We start from the raw sequence: 15,860 nt of genomic DNA, 5'->3' as shown, positions 1-15,860 counted from the left end.
GTCGTCTTTGTACCGCATCAAAACAAGAAAATGAATTACTAGATTGATCGTCACAGTCATCGGATGCAATCCCATTGAAAACGTTTGGTCTTGGATGAAGCCTAAGCTTCAGGGAAAGAAAATTTGCAGGGTCAAGGAGATTAGTTCCAAAAATTAAATTGATCTGGAGATCTTTACTACAAAAACATGCCATAAAATTAGTTGAAAGTATACCTCGGAGATGCTACACAATTATTGATAATGAAAGCAACTGGACAAGTTATTAATAACAAAGCATCACAGTTCTAATTAAATAACATAAATATTATAAATAATATAAATATTATAAATATTATAAATAATATATTTTGTTTCAACTCATTACAATAAGTTGTTTATCGGATTCTACCCCTCGGGCACGCTTTTACCAAACAGACTGTATTTTAAGCAAAACTTATCATAATATATTCGAGATAAAAACTTGGCAATTATAGAGTAAAATATCCGTTGATAGTGATTCTAATAATATTATTCAACTCCCATTCCAACTCATTACAATAAGTTACTTACTGAGTTCTACCGGACGTGCTCTTATCAAATAGACTGTATTTTAAGCAAAACTTATCATAATATATTCGAGATAGAAACCTGGCAATTATAACATAACATACCGAGTTGATAGTGATTCTTAATGTTATTATTTCCATTTTACTCAATCGATCGAAACGGTACAAATATTTTTTACAGCATGTTTCTATTCTTTGATTGCGGTTGAAAAGAGCTTCCTGCCAATCGAGCCATTGGAGCAATCTTGAACAACGTTCTGTGGAAATGCAATCATAATTCCGCCTGCTATGTAGGTCAGCACGATGACATTTCGGTCTGTAATTACTCCTGCAGGAAATGAAACAGCGGCCATCTTGTACCTGCCGCAAATCGAACGGACTGGTAAATCGAGGAAATTAACCACAGCAGATTTAATTCCTTCGGGAATTGACGATTCCTCCTGGACACTAATCAATCGACCTGGAAGCGACGTGGATATGAAGTACAACTGAGTGATGAAAACTCAACGATAAGATATTACAACAAACTGCAACAAATTGCACAAGAAATTTGTGGAAATATCAGGAATGTGTTGGTGATTCGTAAAAGTGGAGTAAACAAACAACTTTATTGAATACTTGAATTATATTATTAGACAATATATTAAATTGACAAAAACATAACCAAAATCTAATAAAAACACTTTAGACAATATTAGTTAAAACTTTATCCTTTAACAACGTTCGACATTATAAAGGGAAAAATATTCTAATAGAAGTAACAATAAAATTTTTATAATCTTGGCGATTATATAGAAATGTGACTAAAATTGTAATATATTTGATATGTCAAAATGTTATGCACGCTTAACGTTCATACACTATTGTAATTACTTTATTTTCTTCTTGTTTTCTATTATTATAATAATTCGTAGTATAATTTTAGTTAATAGCTCAGCTTTACAAACATATTGTGAAGAGAAATATATTAATTTCAATGTAATTCTTATCTACAATATTATCGTTGTATACAATTAAAACATATTGTTTCACTTTTCCCTTTTTCTTATACATAACTCAAGACATAAATCAACACGGCATAGTATACAACAATGCACCATTCAATAGGAATTTATCAGAGCGGTGCGATGTAGCTTATTGCGAGGACTACAGCTGTGACGCCCTTCCGGAATGTGTCTTCCACACCACAATTCATAGTTCTCGTGGCAGTGACTGCAGGCCGTCCTAAACGGATTCCTGGGCCTTCCGGTACTCAAAAACACTTCCGCGTTCCGCGAAGTTATGCGAGTCTCTGATACGCAACGGCGGCGCGCTCGTGCCAGGCACGCCGTAACCACCGCCGCCTGGACTTTCCAGGATAAATTTGTCCTGCGAAGAAACCGCAAAAGATCTTTACGAAAAATCATAAGCTAAGCTCTTAATATTAAACAGCTGTGAATTTCTAAATTCTATCCGGTTTAACCAATAAAATGCAATTTTGAAAAAAGCATACGTCCTTCCTTCACAGAAAGCCAAGCCTTGTTTCTACTTAGCATTTGGTAATCAGTGTTTTATAATAACAATAAGACTTATGCGGAGTGGTTACGTGATTATACGTAAAATTTGTTTATTGCGCTGTTGTTCTTATGATTTATGTGAACATTGCACACAATTAGATTATCTCTTTACGTTGTAAATGAAGATAGATATACCTTATCTTTCATAATTATTTCTCTCATAATTTGTAACAAGCGAATATACACTTACTCATAAAAAATGGCATCATATATTATTGCATTAAAAAATTCAGACATATTGCCATGAAATTACACGTTCGTAATTATTAATTATATTGAGAAGTAATGGCCGCGCGAGGACGACGCGCGCTGTCGCGTGTTGCACCGTTTGCACGTGCGTGGGGAACGAACACGGCTACGTGCGTCCCAACTTTTGACCGAACCGCTGGAAACTGTCCCGTCGAAACTTCGATGCCGAATATCGCGCGCCGCAAAATAACGTCATCCAAATTTTTGGGAAATTACGTTCGCGCCCGCCGCAAAGTCGTATCGCATATTAATGGAAATTTATCACGGAAATCGCACACGCTCGCGGTGTCGAAACAAAGTACCTCAATCGTATTACGTCAATATTGCCTGGAAATTACATTTACTGGAAAATTCACCAAATAACATAAGCTCTCGCTATTTGAAGAACTCGTCGTTTTAACAATGGCATAACTACAAAAAAAGATCTGTGTGGATCTCTCTTGTAATACTACAAATATGATTTGTTATGCGATCGAACAACGCTTTCGTTGGGATAACGCGAAATACTTCAACGGACTTCCCACTCCCGCTTCATTTTTTAATGTAATCTGCTTAAGACTTCTCTTTTTACCTACTGAGTGAATTATACAATCGCGGGATGTATAAATTCCCAACGCGCGGAACACCTTCCAGTATTCGGACAAAAGCTTTAAATGCGACGTGCCATCCATCACTACGAACGCAAGAAAGAACAGAAATTTTCTCGCCAACCGTCAATTCATTTTGCTTGACGCAACGATATATCGGCGAAATTAAATGAAGAATTCACGGCAAACGATAACGTTCTATCTTACCATCGACTTCGCGGAAACTTTCCCAAAAGGAAGCGCAAGGCTAATAAAAGGAGAAAAAGTGTCGGGGAGATCCGGCACATATACCTGCTTGATAATAGCAGCACAATCTTGTCGGAACTGCATGGCACATGAACTGTGCGGCTCCATTTTTTTTTTTCAAATTGAAGGGAAAGATTTGAACTTTATGACGATGTAAACGGCGTTCCCGAAAAAAAATTGTCCGTGCATTCCGTCAAACTTTGCAATTTTCAGTATACCAAACATGCCCTCAGATGTCAGGGGTTACAAGGATAGGAGTGCATCGCATGCAGAAAATGGAGATATATTCTTAAAGTAGAGACTTTAAGCTTTATTTTGAAAAAAAATCATTAGTCTACAATAATTTTTCGCAAAGTAATCGCCAGTCGGAGTTGGCCAATTTTCGGCAATAAATTATCTATGCCACAATTCTTTTGAGCAATATATATATGATCGAATGAAAATAAAATTTATATATAAATCATGTATAATATATAATTTATATAGGTATGTTTTTTAATACAATGATGTGTATAATCTTTTTGACGTAATCATTAAATTATTATAATTTTTTTATATAATTTTATATAATCTTTTTTTGATTGGTCATGATAAACAGTCATAATAATACATCGTCGGATATAACGTTGAGTAAAGTCAACGATGCTGTGCTACTTCAGTCCCATTCATCCTTTGAAGTTGAGATTTTGAAAAAGCTTAATAAACGTATTCAAAAAGAATTGAGCGACTTTACCGCGCAATGTTAAACTCGTAAAATCCTCTTCTTGAGAAAGTTTCCGCTTCGCGTTTAATGCAGTCTTAGGATCAAGAGTGATATATCAGGATTTTGTCACTCGCGCTACAGCGTGAAAAACTTAAAGCGCCTGCTCGACGCCTTCACAAGGAACTTAAAACACAATTATTATCTCATAACACCCACACAGAGGCATAAAGAAGATCCCCCTTGAACATTACCCCTTGCTGCGCGACTACGCATAAAGCATGGCAGGTAGCGAATCGTGTCTAACGAAATAAAATCTTTATGAGCCAACGTAAAGCCAATGGGAATTTTCCTCAGCGTTCTACCTCTTCGTTCCTATCCTTATCGTTCCTATTTCCTTATTTTTTGCATTCGACTGCGCTGCTTTATTTTTGCACGATTGTCCCCCCATATGAACAAGCGAGTTGTATAAATTTACAGTTAATCGTCCACAAATTATTCCTCATGAAAATCCAGAGTCGTTTCAGCTCCCGTAGAATTAATACTCGCTCTTACAGACGTATTTCTATGCAAAACATTCGCACCTCTCGGTCATCAACGACAAAATTCTCGAGACGCTTTCAATCATTAGCAAACTCCTTACTTTTGATGTTTCTCGATTTTTATCATAGCTTGCACGATTAAACTCCGACGTTGTAACGAACAGTTAATGATGTGTTTCATTTGCTTCAGAAAAATAACAAATTTGTCATACGTAAACGAAACAACTGCGGGTTTTTAACGTCTCCTACTCTGATACCTCTACTATGGGCCATTTTTACGAGAGTGTTACGATATCTAAAACGTTTCTTACCCCTGCATATACCGGAACAGCAGTCTTCGGACCCAAATTGATCTTTCTACCGTCAGCTCGCATCAAAGTATTGCGACCGCGTTCTCCTGGCATGCCTCCGTCAAGTCCAGGTGGCCTGTTCACTCTCCGCTCGGTTAACACGGATAACATCATCGGGACCCTGCCAACACACGTTTTCAACAAAATCCATAAACGGAAAGAACATTTACCGACACTTGTCACGCGTGCCATACTTCACATTGAACATTTTTATTTAAAAAAAATTTACACGTATACAGCTGCAATATATTCGTGCACGGGGTTCGGCCGCGTCGATTACCTGAATGTCATCTCACGCACAACACCGTCACCGCCACGATGCGCCCCATTGCCGCCACTTTCGGGTCTAAGCGAGAACTTGTTGAGTACAATCGGATAACGTAGTTCCAGTATTTCGAGATCGGTGATTCGCGTGTTGGTCATGTGCGTGTGCACGCCGCTTCTGCCGTCCCAAGTCGGCCCCTGCGAAAACGCAGACTTATTTATCGCCACAGAGTGACTTAGTTGTTGCACTCCCTGATGAGGTGCACCGGAGTGTTCACGAAACGCTGGAAGTGACTTGTCAAGAAACGCAGCCAAACCCAACAACAAACATTGTACCACACTGTGAAAATGTCAAATAAATGGACGGAATTGAATCCAATGATAAACCAGACGAGGCACCGTTTATATCGCACGCAAGTTATTTATATCATTACCCTTAATATCCACGAAGAATGATTTTTCCATGAAATAGGATTATTTTCCATATCCATATTTCCACGAAAAACACTTATTTCTTGGATAACTGCTTGTTGTGTATTAAATTATTCCGTATACTCTCCTTTTGTTTCTTTGTTTCTTCTAATAACTGTTCAATTAATTATTTCGTATCCACAGTTGCGTTCCTTTAAGATTCGAACGCGTCGGGTATCATAATGATCTTACCGCTCCGCTGCCACCGGCAACCGTCTCGTAATAACCCCATTCCTCGGTGCCGAGGGTCACATTGTTCATGCAACCCTGCGAGGCCGCGCAAGCTCCGAAAGCTCTCAAAACCACGTCGACGATGCGCTGAGACGTCAACACGTTTCCACCGACCACTGCGGCTTCCTCCGCAGGATCAAGCAGTGATCCCTTAGGGATGATTATCTTCACGGGCTTCAAGCATCCCTACGAAAGAAGAAGGCTCGAATTTCTCGTCAAGTTTCTCTTAAAAATATCGAGACGTCGTTACCTGATTCAGCGGTATGTCTCGACCAACGATGCATCTGAGGCAGTATATTAACGCGGAGAAAGTAATGGCGCGTGGCGCGTTGCAGTTGCCCCAGACCTCATGGCCGCTTCCGCTGCAGAGAGAAATGTTATTTTGAAATATGGATGAAGCGTTGCAGTTTACGACGTCATTAGTTGTGTGAAATTATATATAGAATCAACTTTTTCCGAAGATATTTTACTTCATAAGTTAAGTTTTATTTTACTCAGTTTATTTCTCAAAGTAAAACATATAGGATGTCCGGTAATTAGCTGCCAACCCGAAGTGTGAAGGATTTTTGTTAATTTGATGATTTTGAATTTTCCAAAAATCAGTAAGTTAACAAAAGTCAAGGCACTATTGTAACAATATATTCTTGAGACTAAATAAAGCAAGAAAGTCTAGTACCACTTTTTCTTCCGACAAATAATTAGCGAGATATCGTAAGTTAAATATTGAAAAAGTTATCAAGTTTTCCTCAAATATCTAAAAAAATATTAGACAAATAAAGAAATGTTTTAGATAAAAGTTGTTCAAATTAACTAGTAGAAAAAAGTAGTATAGTAAAAAATAAGGGTTCCTATTTAAAAAACGCAAGTTAACCTTCAAATAATCTTGAAAATAGAGGTCAAGGTCAAAGTCAAGGTCATCATAAGGTAGCTCACTTAAATCCTTATAACTTTTATTCAGATCATTTTCCTTGAAACTTCAATACTGAAGAGTTATTTGGGATGGGACATTAAAATGGGACACCCTGTATATTAATTTTACCAAGTAAAATTATATATTTTGCTCGCGCGATATTAATGAACTGGAAAAATATAAAAATATTGTAGCCAAGAGTTAATGCTCATTATTTGAATGAGACAAAAAACACGAACACTTTCTGTATTAAATGGCGCTTTAACGCGATATACGTTTCTGACAGTTTTCTACAGTTACCTGAAATCACATGTCGCTTCGCCCTCGTTAATATCAAAGTCCAAACGCAATTTGATAGGACTACCGTCGTCAAGGTAATCGACAGCAGTAACGCTGGTATCTCCGGTTTGTCGCAGAACTTTCGTGCCTATCGAACTCAGCATCTCTCGTACAGCAATTTCTGCATTGCGTTGTATGTGGCCCATGTATGCCTGTACTACTTCGAGTGTGTACGTGTCGATCAGGTCGTATACCAGTTGTGAGCCCTTAAGCGGAAGAAAATTAATTCACTTCGTTTACGTTCGTTGTTAATTTCATCGTTAATTTTCATTATCAGGTTGTTCGTTCATGTTACAGACAAATAAATAGTCTTACAATGTGAAAACCCGTAATTGAATTCCAAATAAATTAACGATGTGCAAGATGAAAAAAGTGCGAGATAAAAAATATCAATATTTTATATTTGTCGGAGCACATCGTACTTTTTGATTCGCTGCAATTTGAGCTTTGAGATCGCTGAGGTTGTCCGAGAGATTTCTGGTACCCGAACTTCCTGGTATCTTGCCCGGCGCCATCAAAGCGTCCGTCAGTTCTTTTTCACGAAAGATTCCTTTGTGTACCAGCAAGAAACTTTTAAAAGCAGCACCTTCCTATCGAAACACAATATTGTCGTACATAGTTGACTTAAATAAGCATATCCAACGACAATATTCTCATACTTGAAATAGCATCGTTGAATGCGGCGGCATAGAACCGGGAGTAATCCCGCCGATGTCAGCGTGATGACCTCTGCTGGCCACGAAGAATATCGGCTTCTCCACGTTCCTGCATATAGACAAGATGTTTACTTTAAATTTAACAGATATTAATTAAGGCTACCCGCGAGTAACCAAAGATTTATAAATCTTTTATTCTTATCAGTTCTTACTTGAGCTATTTAGCGCATACAGAATATTTTCTTAGTTTAGTCTCTTCCCGAAATATTATATTCAACAAACACGAAACGTTCGCAGCATTTTCTTCAAGATTTTTTAAAGAGAATATTTTAAAGAGAATACGACGTACAACGAATGTACATACTTGTAGAACACCGGTGTGATGACCGTCAAATCCGGCAGATGGGAGCCGCCTGCTGACGGGTGGTTAGAGAGAATGACGTCTCCCTGCTCAAAATTACCCTTGAATGCCTTTATCTGGTACTGTACGGTCTCCTGCATGGCGCCCAAGTGCACTGGAATGTGAGGTGCGTTTGAAACGAGACCACCGTCGGGACCGAAAACCGCGCATGAAAAATCCAATCGCTCTTTTATGTTGGTAGAAATGGAAGTTCTCTGAAGTATCCTATCGAGAAGGAAAGGCGAATATTAGAGTCGTGACTCCAATAACTCTGAGGACGACACATCGTTGAGATTACTCGTTGGCGCACGTACCGACCCATTTGCTCGGCGATGCTCATGAAGCGATGCGAGAAGATGCTAAGCTGGATGGCATCGAGGTCGGTGCTGATTTGTGTTCGAGGACATTGTCCGATTGTGATCTTCACGTCTCCGCGACTGGTAATGATGGCGGTGCAATTCGGTTCCACTAAAATCGTGCTCAGACTGTCCATGATAATGGCGGGACCGTTTATATTCTGCCCAGCGCATAAGGAATCTAATTGATAAACCATCGTCTCCTGATAGCCATTTTCAAAATACACCATAGTGGTCTGGAAAGTATTAAATTAAAATTTTCTCACAAGCGACAATAAGATACATTCTATGATTACATATTCTACACCCTTTTAACATGAATGAATAATAATGTTTCTGATTGAGCCAATAAGAGGAATATTTCACCAATAATCAATAATAATCCCGTTGATTTTCGCTAGAAATACTTATCAAATTTAAGAATTTATGTGCACATAAAGTATGAGAGGATCTGTTTATCAACTGTTTAATCTGTCGCCTAACCTTTTTGTGTTTTGGCGGTTCCGAGCTCATAGGTAATACAGGATCCTCGAGAATTTCAGTTTTACCGATTCCTCGGACCCTCACATCGTTCACCAGAATCTTGCGATCCGGCATAGTAAAGCCAAACTCGGTCTGGTATCTTTATTAAAGAAAAATTCCAATGTAAATCATTTTTTAACAATAGAATAATCGAAATAAAGGGAACGTAGCGTTTTCTTTGTTTTTGTAACGTGGGAAGTTTACCTTTGTAGAAATGAAGCAAGAAAGTCTCCGTGTCTGGTATATTTCCCTTCATTCCTGTCTACTCTAATAGGAATGCACATTAAAGCGCAATCAGTCCCCTGATAACGCAGGTGTAGGAACGGCTGCGTTTCTATTTGAGCGTCCGTGAATCCTTGCGCACGCAATTTGCTCTTAACTTTCGCTTCCATCGCGTCCAGACGGGCATCCAGACGATCGAAGCTTTCTGCGTGCAGATAATATACACAGCTACATTGAGAAACGATATGCAAGAAATATAATAGAAACATAAAAACAGGAATATTTAAAGAAAGTATATAGGAAAGAAAATATATGGGAAACGATGAAGAAAAAAAAACTTTATCGTTATAAAAGATCACCCTGCTCATAAATCTCGGCGCTTGGCTCCTGAACCTCTTCGACGACGTCCGCCAATGCCATGCCGTAAGCTGATAAAATACCGGCGTATTTATGAATGAAAACTGTGCTCATGCCCAGAGATCGTGCGATCGCACAGGCATGTTGCCCTCCAGCACCACCGAAACACGCCAGAACGTGGCGCGAAGTGTCGTAACCTTTCGCCTGTTTCGAGAAAAAGAATATAAGTCACATTGCACCACATATTACGAGTACAATTTTACCATTGTATACATTGTATACATTGTATATGAAGTTACAATTTCAATGTAAATAACAAAATATAAAAGCACAATTTCAATGTAAAAAATGTTAATAACAATACCTGAGTCAATGCGCAAATCGGACGACACATGGTCTCGTTCGCGACCCTGATGAAACCCATAGCCACTTCTTCGGATGTCATTCTTTCGGCTGTTGGATCTTCCCCGTTATTACTCAAAAACTTGTTGATCTATAACGTAGACGTTCTATTAGTGTTGAAAGTATGACATTTAGCTACTCCAAAATTTAATGTAATGTAATGTAAGTCTGCTTGTGTAAGAACGTTTTCAATATCGCAAAAGACTTGTGACACTGACATTTTCACGAGAGACATAGCATATTGAGAAATTACCTCGTTGGTGAGTTCCTCGAATGCCCTTAACGTGCAGCATTTATCGAGCGGCTCATTCTCGCTAGGCCCAAAAATTTGAGGAAAATATTCAGGCAGCAGGCGACCCAGCATGAGATTCGCGTCTGTCACTGCCAGCGGACCACCCTTCTTGTAACACGCGGGTCCAGGATGAGCACCCGCGCTCTCAGGTCCGACCACGAAGAGACCCGACCTGAAGAAAAGCATCGATCCACCTCCTGCCGCAACTGTGTTGACGTCCAACTTCAACCGAATTTTTATTTAAAGAGACCGAATTTCTTCTGCCTCACTTTCTCATTGCGAGAAAACGCGACAGCAACCGATATTTTCAGAAGAAAAATTGAAGATATCTCAAGAGACACGCGTTTGACAAACTGCTTGTTCTTGCGACAAATTTCTCCCATCTTGTTAATTAATATTAAGAGGTAATGTGCTCGGATTACTCCGAGTTATACCTGAGGCGCTTGTATGGTGACGCCCGCTGTCGTGCTCTCGTAAACGTGCTCGTAACTGCCTCCGTATCGACTCACGTCGGTCGATGTGCCGCCCATGTCGAATCCGATGACAGGCAGATCGGTCTCCTTTCCGTAAGTCGTGATCGCGTATCCAACGACACCACCAGCTGGCCCGGAAAGTATCGCGCGTGATCCGTTGAAACTTTAATGTGGCCGTAAATCCCGTTTAATACAGAAGTGACGAAGAAGTGACTTTTCGCAAAGATGATAACTCAAGCGTGTGTAACACTCACGAATTCATAGATGTTAATCCGCCGTCACTCTGCATAAACAACACGTTTACTCCGTTCAAATTATCTTTGAATCCTGAAGAGAATCCCTGCGGAAAATATCATGTATCACCATTTGGAAATGACGATGCCGCTTCCAAGGTATCTCACGTGTAATTACTGGCATTACCTGCAAATAATTTTTTATATGCGGCGTCAAGTAAGCGTCCGCACAGGCAGTGAAACCTCTGGGAACTATTCTGATCATCGGCATCACTTCGTGCGAAAGAGACACGTGAGCGAAACCTGCTTTCCTCGCTAATTCGCCAACCCTGATCTCGTGATCCACGTAGCTAGATTATCAGAAATAGAAACAAATATTAAAAAATGTATATAAATATTAAATATTAAAGTGTAAGTATATAACAGAAAGGTATAAATAAAAAGTATAAACATATGATGAGAAAACTAGTATATAATCATGCGCGATCACGATCACAATCTTCCTTAATTAATAACTCAAAATTTTACGTAGTTTTTACGAAATAGTAGTCGGATACCCTGTATATACAGTAATAATTATAATCAAAGTAAAATATAATTATCTACTAACGTATAACTGTGCGCCAAGACGACAGCGAGGCTATCTATTCCCAAATTACGGAGTTCCTCCAGATCTTTCACCAATTGCACTTCATCGAGTTCTTGAGTAACGAACATATCTTCGCCGGTGGATCCTTTCACTCTTCGCCACGATTTGTTGTCCAATTGGCACCTGCCCGTCAGAGCGGGAATCACTCTGCATTTTACCTCCACCACCTTCTTGTACAGAACCTCCGGTGTCACGATTTCCTGTAAATATTCGGTGAAAAATGATTTAAGATTAGATAGGAGCAATGCGATCGTGCAATCGAAGTAAGAAGCTTCATGAAGAAAATAAACTGTACAATTTGCGGTATACTGAATTGCTTCGAATACAAGCACGACCACAAATACAAAGCACAAGTCTGTTGAATTCAACTATACGAACCAAATCGAAAATATTTGGTCGAGCCTGATTACCGATGAATATCAAATCTTTAAAACCCTCGTTTATCAATAAAGCCATTTTCGCGCCTTTTCGCTCCAGTAAAGCATTGGTGGCCACCGTCGTGCCCATCCTGATCCATCCTATCCTGGAAGTATCCACTACGTTGTCCATTTTAACATCGGTTTCCTAAAATTGAAGTATGATCGTGAATTGTATGTGTATGTCAAACATTTTCAAACGAATACTTTTGCTCTTTGCAAAAAAGTACTGCAAGTATGTTCTGTTACAATTATATTGTAACAGGACATGTAATAAGTCTCAATATTGCCTTTGCTCACAAATTTTCTCTTGTGATTGTTGAATAATCCCTTTCGATTGCAACACCATTCTTGTATTTGCTTCGTCAGCCATTGATTATTACGTACAATTGTTCATAACTTACCTGCTCAAGTATCCTGCGGATGCCTTCCCTCGGTGCATCTTCGTAATTAGCCGGATCTACCGACAATAATTTCATAACTCGGATTTTACCCCCTGGACACCTCGCATATATATCAGTGAATGTGCCTCCACGGTCTATGGCGAATTCGAATTTGTCGCCGTCCATTGTTTCTTAACAAATGAGTCTGGTAAAAATACAGAATAGAAATGCGTTATATAACAGTTCTCAAGAGATTCGTACAAATAATATCTAACACGTGTCTCTTCCAATTATTTCATTTCCAGTTTTATATTATAATTGTATTTTGTCTTGTTATTTCTTACCTAAGACAATGTATCTCAAAAAAGTGCATATTCATTATAATATAACTCCAAGTTTAAAGTTACGAACGATAGTAAAATAATTTATATATCCCTCTTGAAAGATATGATTATTGACATTAGGCTTCGAGAATTCACAAGTCACAATATCTGATAAGAAGTTAATTTATGTCGCTCCTTCATAACATGGAAAATTTAGTTTATCAGATTAGATATCTTTTTCATATAGGGTTGAAAATATTTTTTAAATACCATATGATCTACATACAGTAGCGTGCAAAACTTTTGAGCCGCACAATTATTATTATATATCCATTTCATAATGAGCGCTAAAAACTTTATACATATATACAAACAAAATGTATTTATTTGTCCTACAATTATATAAACTTTACAAACTCTTAATAATTCTAAATATTTTATTTTTACGCAATGTCTTATTGCAAACAGTGCAAAAGTATTGCGCCAAAAAGTTTTCTTATGCATAAGAAAAATATATTATTGAAAAATAATAACAGAAAATGTTGTCAACATTTTTTTAAACTTAATACTTTGTTGCCATGCCTTTAGAAGCAATCACTGCAGCACGGCGAGGCATTGATGCTATTAAATTAGAAATGCGATCTTGAGATAAATTTTGCCATTGAGTTTGCAAATCTTGCCACAATTCAGCTTTATTGGAGTGTTTCTTATTTCCTGTACGTAGTTTGAGTTCTTGTCACAAATGCTCAATAGAATTTAAGTCCGGCGATTGCGAGGGTCAGTCAAGAACTCGCATTCTTTTCATGATAAAAAATTCTTTTATCAGTTTTGATGAATGTTTGGGATCGTTATCTTGTTGGAAAATCCAACTATGTGGCATGTTTCGAGTTGCATATGGCAGCATATTCTGTGTCAATATATCTCGATACATTATAGCGTCCATAATACCCGTGACCTCAATCAATGGACCAACTCCATTATAAGAAAATGATCCCCAAACTATCACGTTATCTCCACCACGTTTTACGGCAGGAATTTGGTATCTTGAGTTATATCTTGTGCCTGTTGGACGTCGTATATACTTTCTACCGTCACTTCCGAATAACTGAAACTTTGACTCGTCAGAGAAAAGTACTTTTCGCCAATCAACTTCAGTCCAATGTTCAAATTTCCTTGTAAAATCTAATCGAGCTTTCTTATTTTTTGCACTAATTAATGGTTTTTTTACACCAGCACGTCCTAAAAGGTCTACTTCCTTTAGACGTCGAGATATTGTACTTCGACTAATATCAGCAAAATTTTCTTCTCGTAGTTCTCAAGAAATACCCATGGCAGTTTTTCTAACATCTGGTATCGACTTTCTTTTAATCATTTTATCGATGCGCTTTGTAGTTTTGCAAAGTCTACCGTTTCGTGGTTTATCAGCTAGAGAGTTCGTCAACTTATATTTAGCAATAATCCTATTTACAGTACTTTTATCAATTAATAAGCAATTAGCAATTTCGAGAAAAACCTTTCCTTGTTGGGAAAGATTAATCATGGCTTTACGTAACTGAAGGCTTATATGTTTCGGCATTGCGATAGCGGGTAGACAATAGACTGAAACTTAGTTAAAGCAAATACGAAGGAGTTTCATAAGAAATGTTTCATAAGAAAACAAACCGAGCTTATAAAGTCACAATAAGAATATGGCTTAATATTTTTGAACACATATAAATATTATATAACTAAATAATTAGAAACTATGTAATTTCAAAATTTTGTAACTGTACTATTATTTGTAAGAATATTTTGTCAACTATTTTATATAATTAATTTTTAGAGCAAATTATTGACAATAATATATTGTCATGTATCTTAAAAAGACACTATGGCTCGAAACTTTTGCACGCCACTGTATATACATATATATTTAGTCAGCACAGACCTTCAAAGGACATCTTAAGGACATCCTAAGGATGTTTCAATATCCTAAAAACGTCACCAGGACACTTCCAACACATTCATTTTGTGCTGTCTGGGTATATATGCTGTATATTCTTTAATATAAAGGTTGATTTATGACTATCACGTGTGTATATGTATCCAAAATGTTCCAGAAATAAATGACCAAACTTGAAGAACATATTCTACTCACTATAAGAATAAAAAATCATTTGGGTCCGGAGACACTTTCTTTTCAAGTTATAAAAATTTTGTATTTACAACAAATAATATGTTTCACATCAACGTGTCATGCATTATTCTTCATTCATCTTCTATTAAAAATGGAGTAAATAAGTTAGCAGATGGGTCTGTTTGAAATTATAATAGATTTTTACTAAGCGTTTAAGAGTTTAAGTTTAAGAGAAAGACAGTGCCAAAGATAACAGATAACTTATTCCATACTCTAATTCTTCTATGCGTTGTAGATAAAAATCCGTTGTAGATAAAAAATATATTATAACTTGAAAAAGAATCTATTTTTATATGATCTTTTTTCATTCTTACAGTGAGCAGAATATACTCTTAAAAAGTTTGATTATATATTTCTGGAATACCTTATATACACATACATGCACATGATCATAAAAAGTATAATTATGCTAAAAGAAACAAATAAATAAATACTTGTATAATGGCGTTAAAAGAAGGAAAAATAAATATTTGATTTAAAATATCACTCTTATTAGACGTCTTAATAGTTGTTAGTTTCGAAAATTTATTAACATCTCTAACACGTGCATATTTATCACACCCGTTATTTGTACGTCCACTATATATGTATATCTATCAATTTGCTACTTACACGTTGTTGGGAATACTCCACTGGAAGAAACAATTATTGACTTGCAACAGCGTTAACAACGTATTAACGTCACGCAAAAATACTGTGACAATGTATGACTAGTGATCTTTTGTCACTATATCACTATACCTTACGAAGTAGCTCCAACAATAGCGTTTTCTCAACGACTGGGACCTAGCTACGAACTCGAGGAATTTATACTCGACCTACGTAGATCCTACGTAGAGGTTCTCAATCGAAAACCAAAAGATCAATAAGTTAACCGTATGATTATATCATATCTTTTCTTTTTAATTTTTTATTGATAACAGGTAAAATATTGTTGCCTCTTGTAACTAAAAAAAAGGAAGAAAGAGATAAAAAGGGGGGGGGGGAGAAAGAATTAAATTAAGAAGTAA

General features: G+C 37.3%; 1 protein-coding gene across 3 annotated transcripts; it reads right to left on the bottom strand.

The window, feature by feature from the left end:
• Positions 1-1,246: 1,246 nt before the first annotated feature.
• On the bottom strand, positions 1,247-15,651 carry LOC105182556 (5-oxoprolinase). 3 transcript variants are annotated; one of them, XM_011140079.3, is made up of 23 exons: positions 15,463-15,638; positions 14,602-14,713; positions 12,373-12,556; positions 11,931-12,116; positions 11,514-11,752; positions 11,091-11,253; positions 10,925-11,010; positions 10,632-10,833; positions 10,159-10,419; positions 9,868-9,996; positions 9,506-9,707; positions 9,129-9,351; positions 8,886-9,024; positions 8,361-8,638; positions 8,011-8,271; positions 7,650-7,755; positions 7,413-7,580; positions 6,952-7,196; positions 5,992-6,103; positions 5,703-5,927; positions 5,056-5,237; positions 4,737-4,896; positions 1,247-1,913 (listed from the first exon to the last, which is right to left on the bottom strand). In XM_011140079.3, the coding sequence occupies exons 3-23, from the start codon at positions 12,535-12,537 to the stop codon at positions 1,770-1,772; spliced, it is 3,876 nt and encodes a 1,291-aa protein (XP_011138381.1). In that variant the 5' UTR covers positions 12,538-12,556; positions 14,602-14,713; positions 15,463-15,638; the 3' UTR covers positions 1,247-1,769. The 3 variants fall into 3 exon arrangements, with proteins under 3 accessions (XP_011138381.1, XP_011138380.1, XP_011138382.1); XM_011140078.3 differs by lacking the exon at positions 14,602-14,713 and having other exon boundaries at positions 15,463-15,651; XM_011140080.3 differs by lacking the exons at positions 14,602-14,713; positions 15,463-15,638 and adding an exon at positions 12,696-12,849.
• Between the last annotated feature and the right edge of the window lie 209 nt (positions 15,652-15,860).

This window comes from Harpegnathos saltator, unplaced genomic scaffold, assembly GCF_003227715.2.
Source record: "Harpegnathos saltator strain DR-91 unplaced genomic scaffold, Hsal_v8.6 scaffold639, whole genome shotgun sequence".
Lineage (NCBI taxonomy): Eukaryota > Metazoa > Arthropoda > Insecta > Hymenoptera > Formicidae > Harpegnathos > Harpegnathos saltator.
This window is presented reverse-complemented; position numbering and strand designations above follow the sequence as displayed.

What these genes read in the sequence shown, in the direction of transcription:
- LOC105182556 (XM_011140078.3), bottom strand. Translation starts at nt 12,537, where the DNA reads ATGGACGGCGACAAATTCGAATTCGCCATAGACCGTGGAGGCACATTC. An exon ending in CGATTTGCGCATTGACTCAG is followed by an intron (nt 9,708 to 9,867) that starts GTATTGTTATTA and finishes TTCTCGAAACAG; the next exon opens with GCGAAAGGTTACGACACTTC. An exon ending in ATCACACCGGTGTTCTACAA is followed by an intron (nt 7,756 to 8,010) that starts GTATGTACATTC and finishes GTCTATATGCAG; the next exon opens with GAACGTGGAGAAGCCGATAT.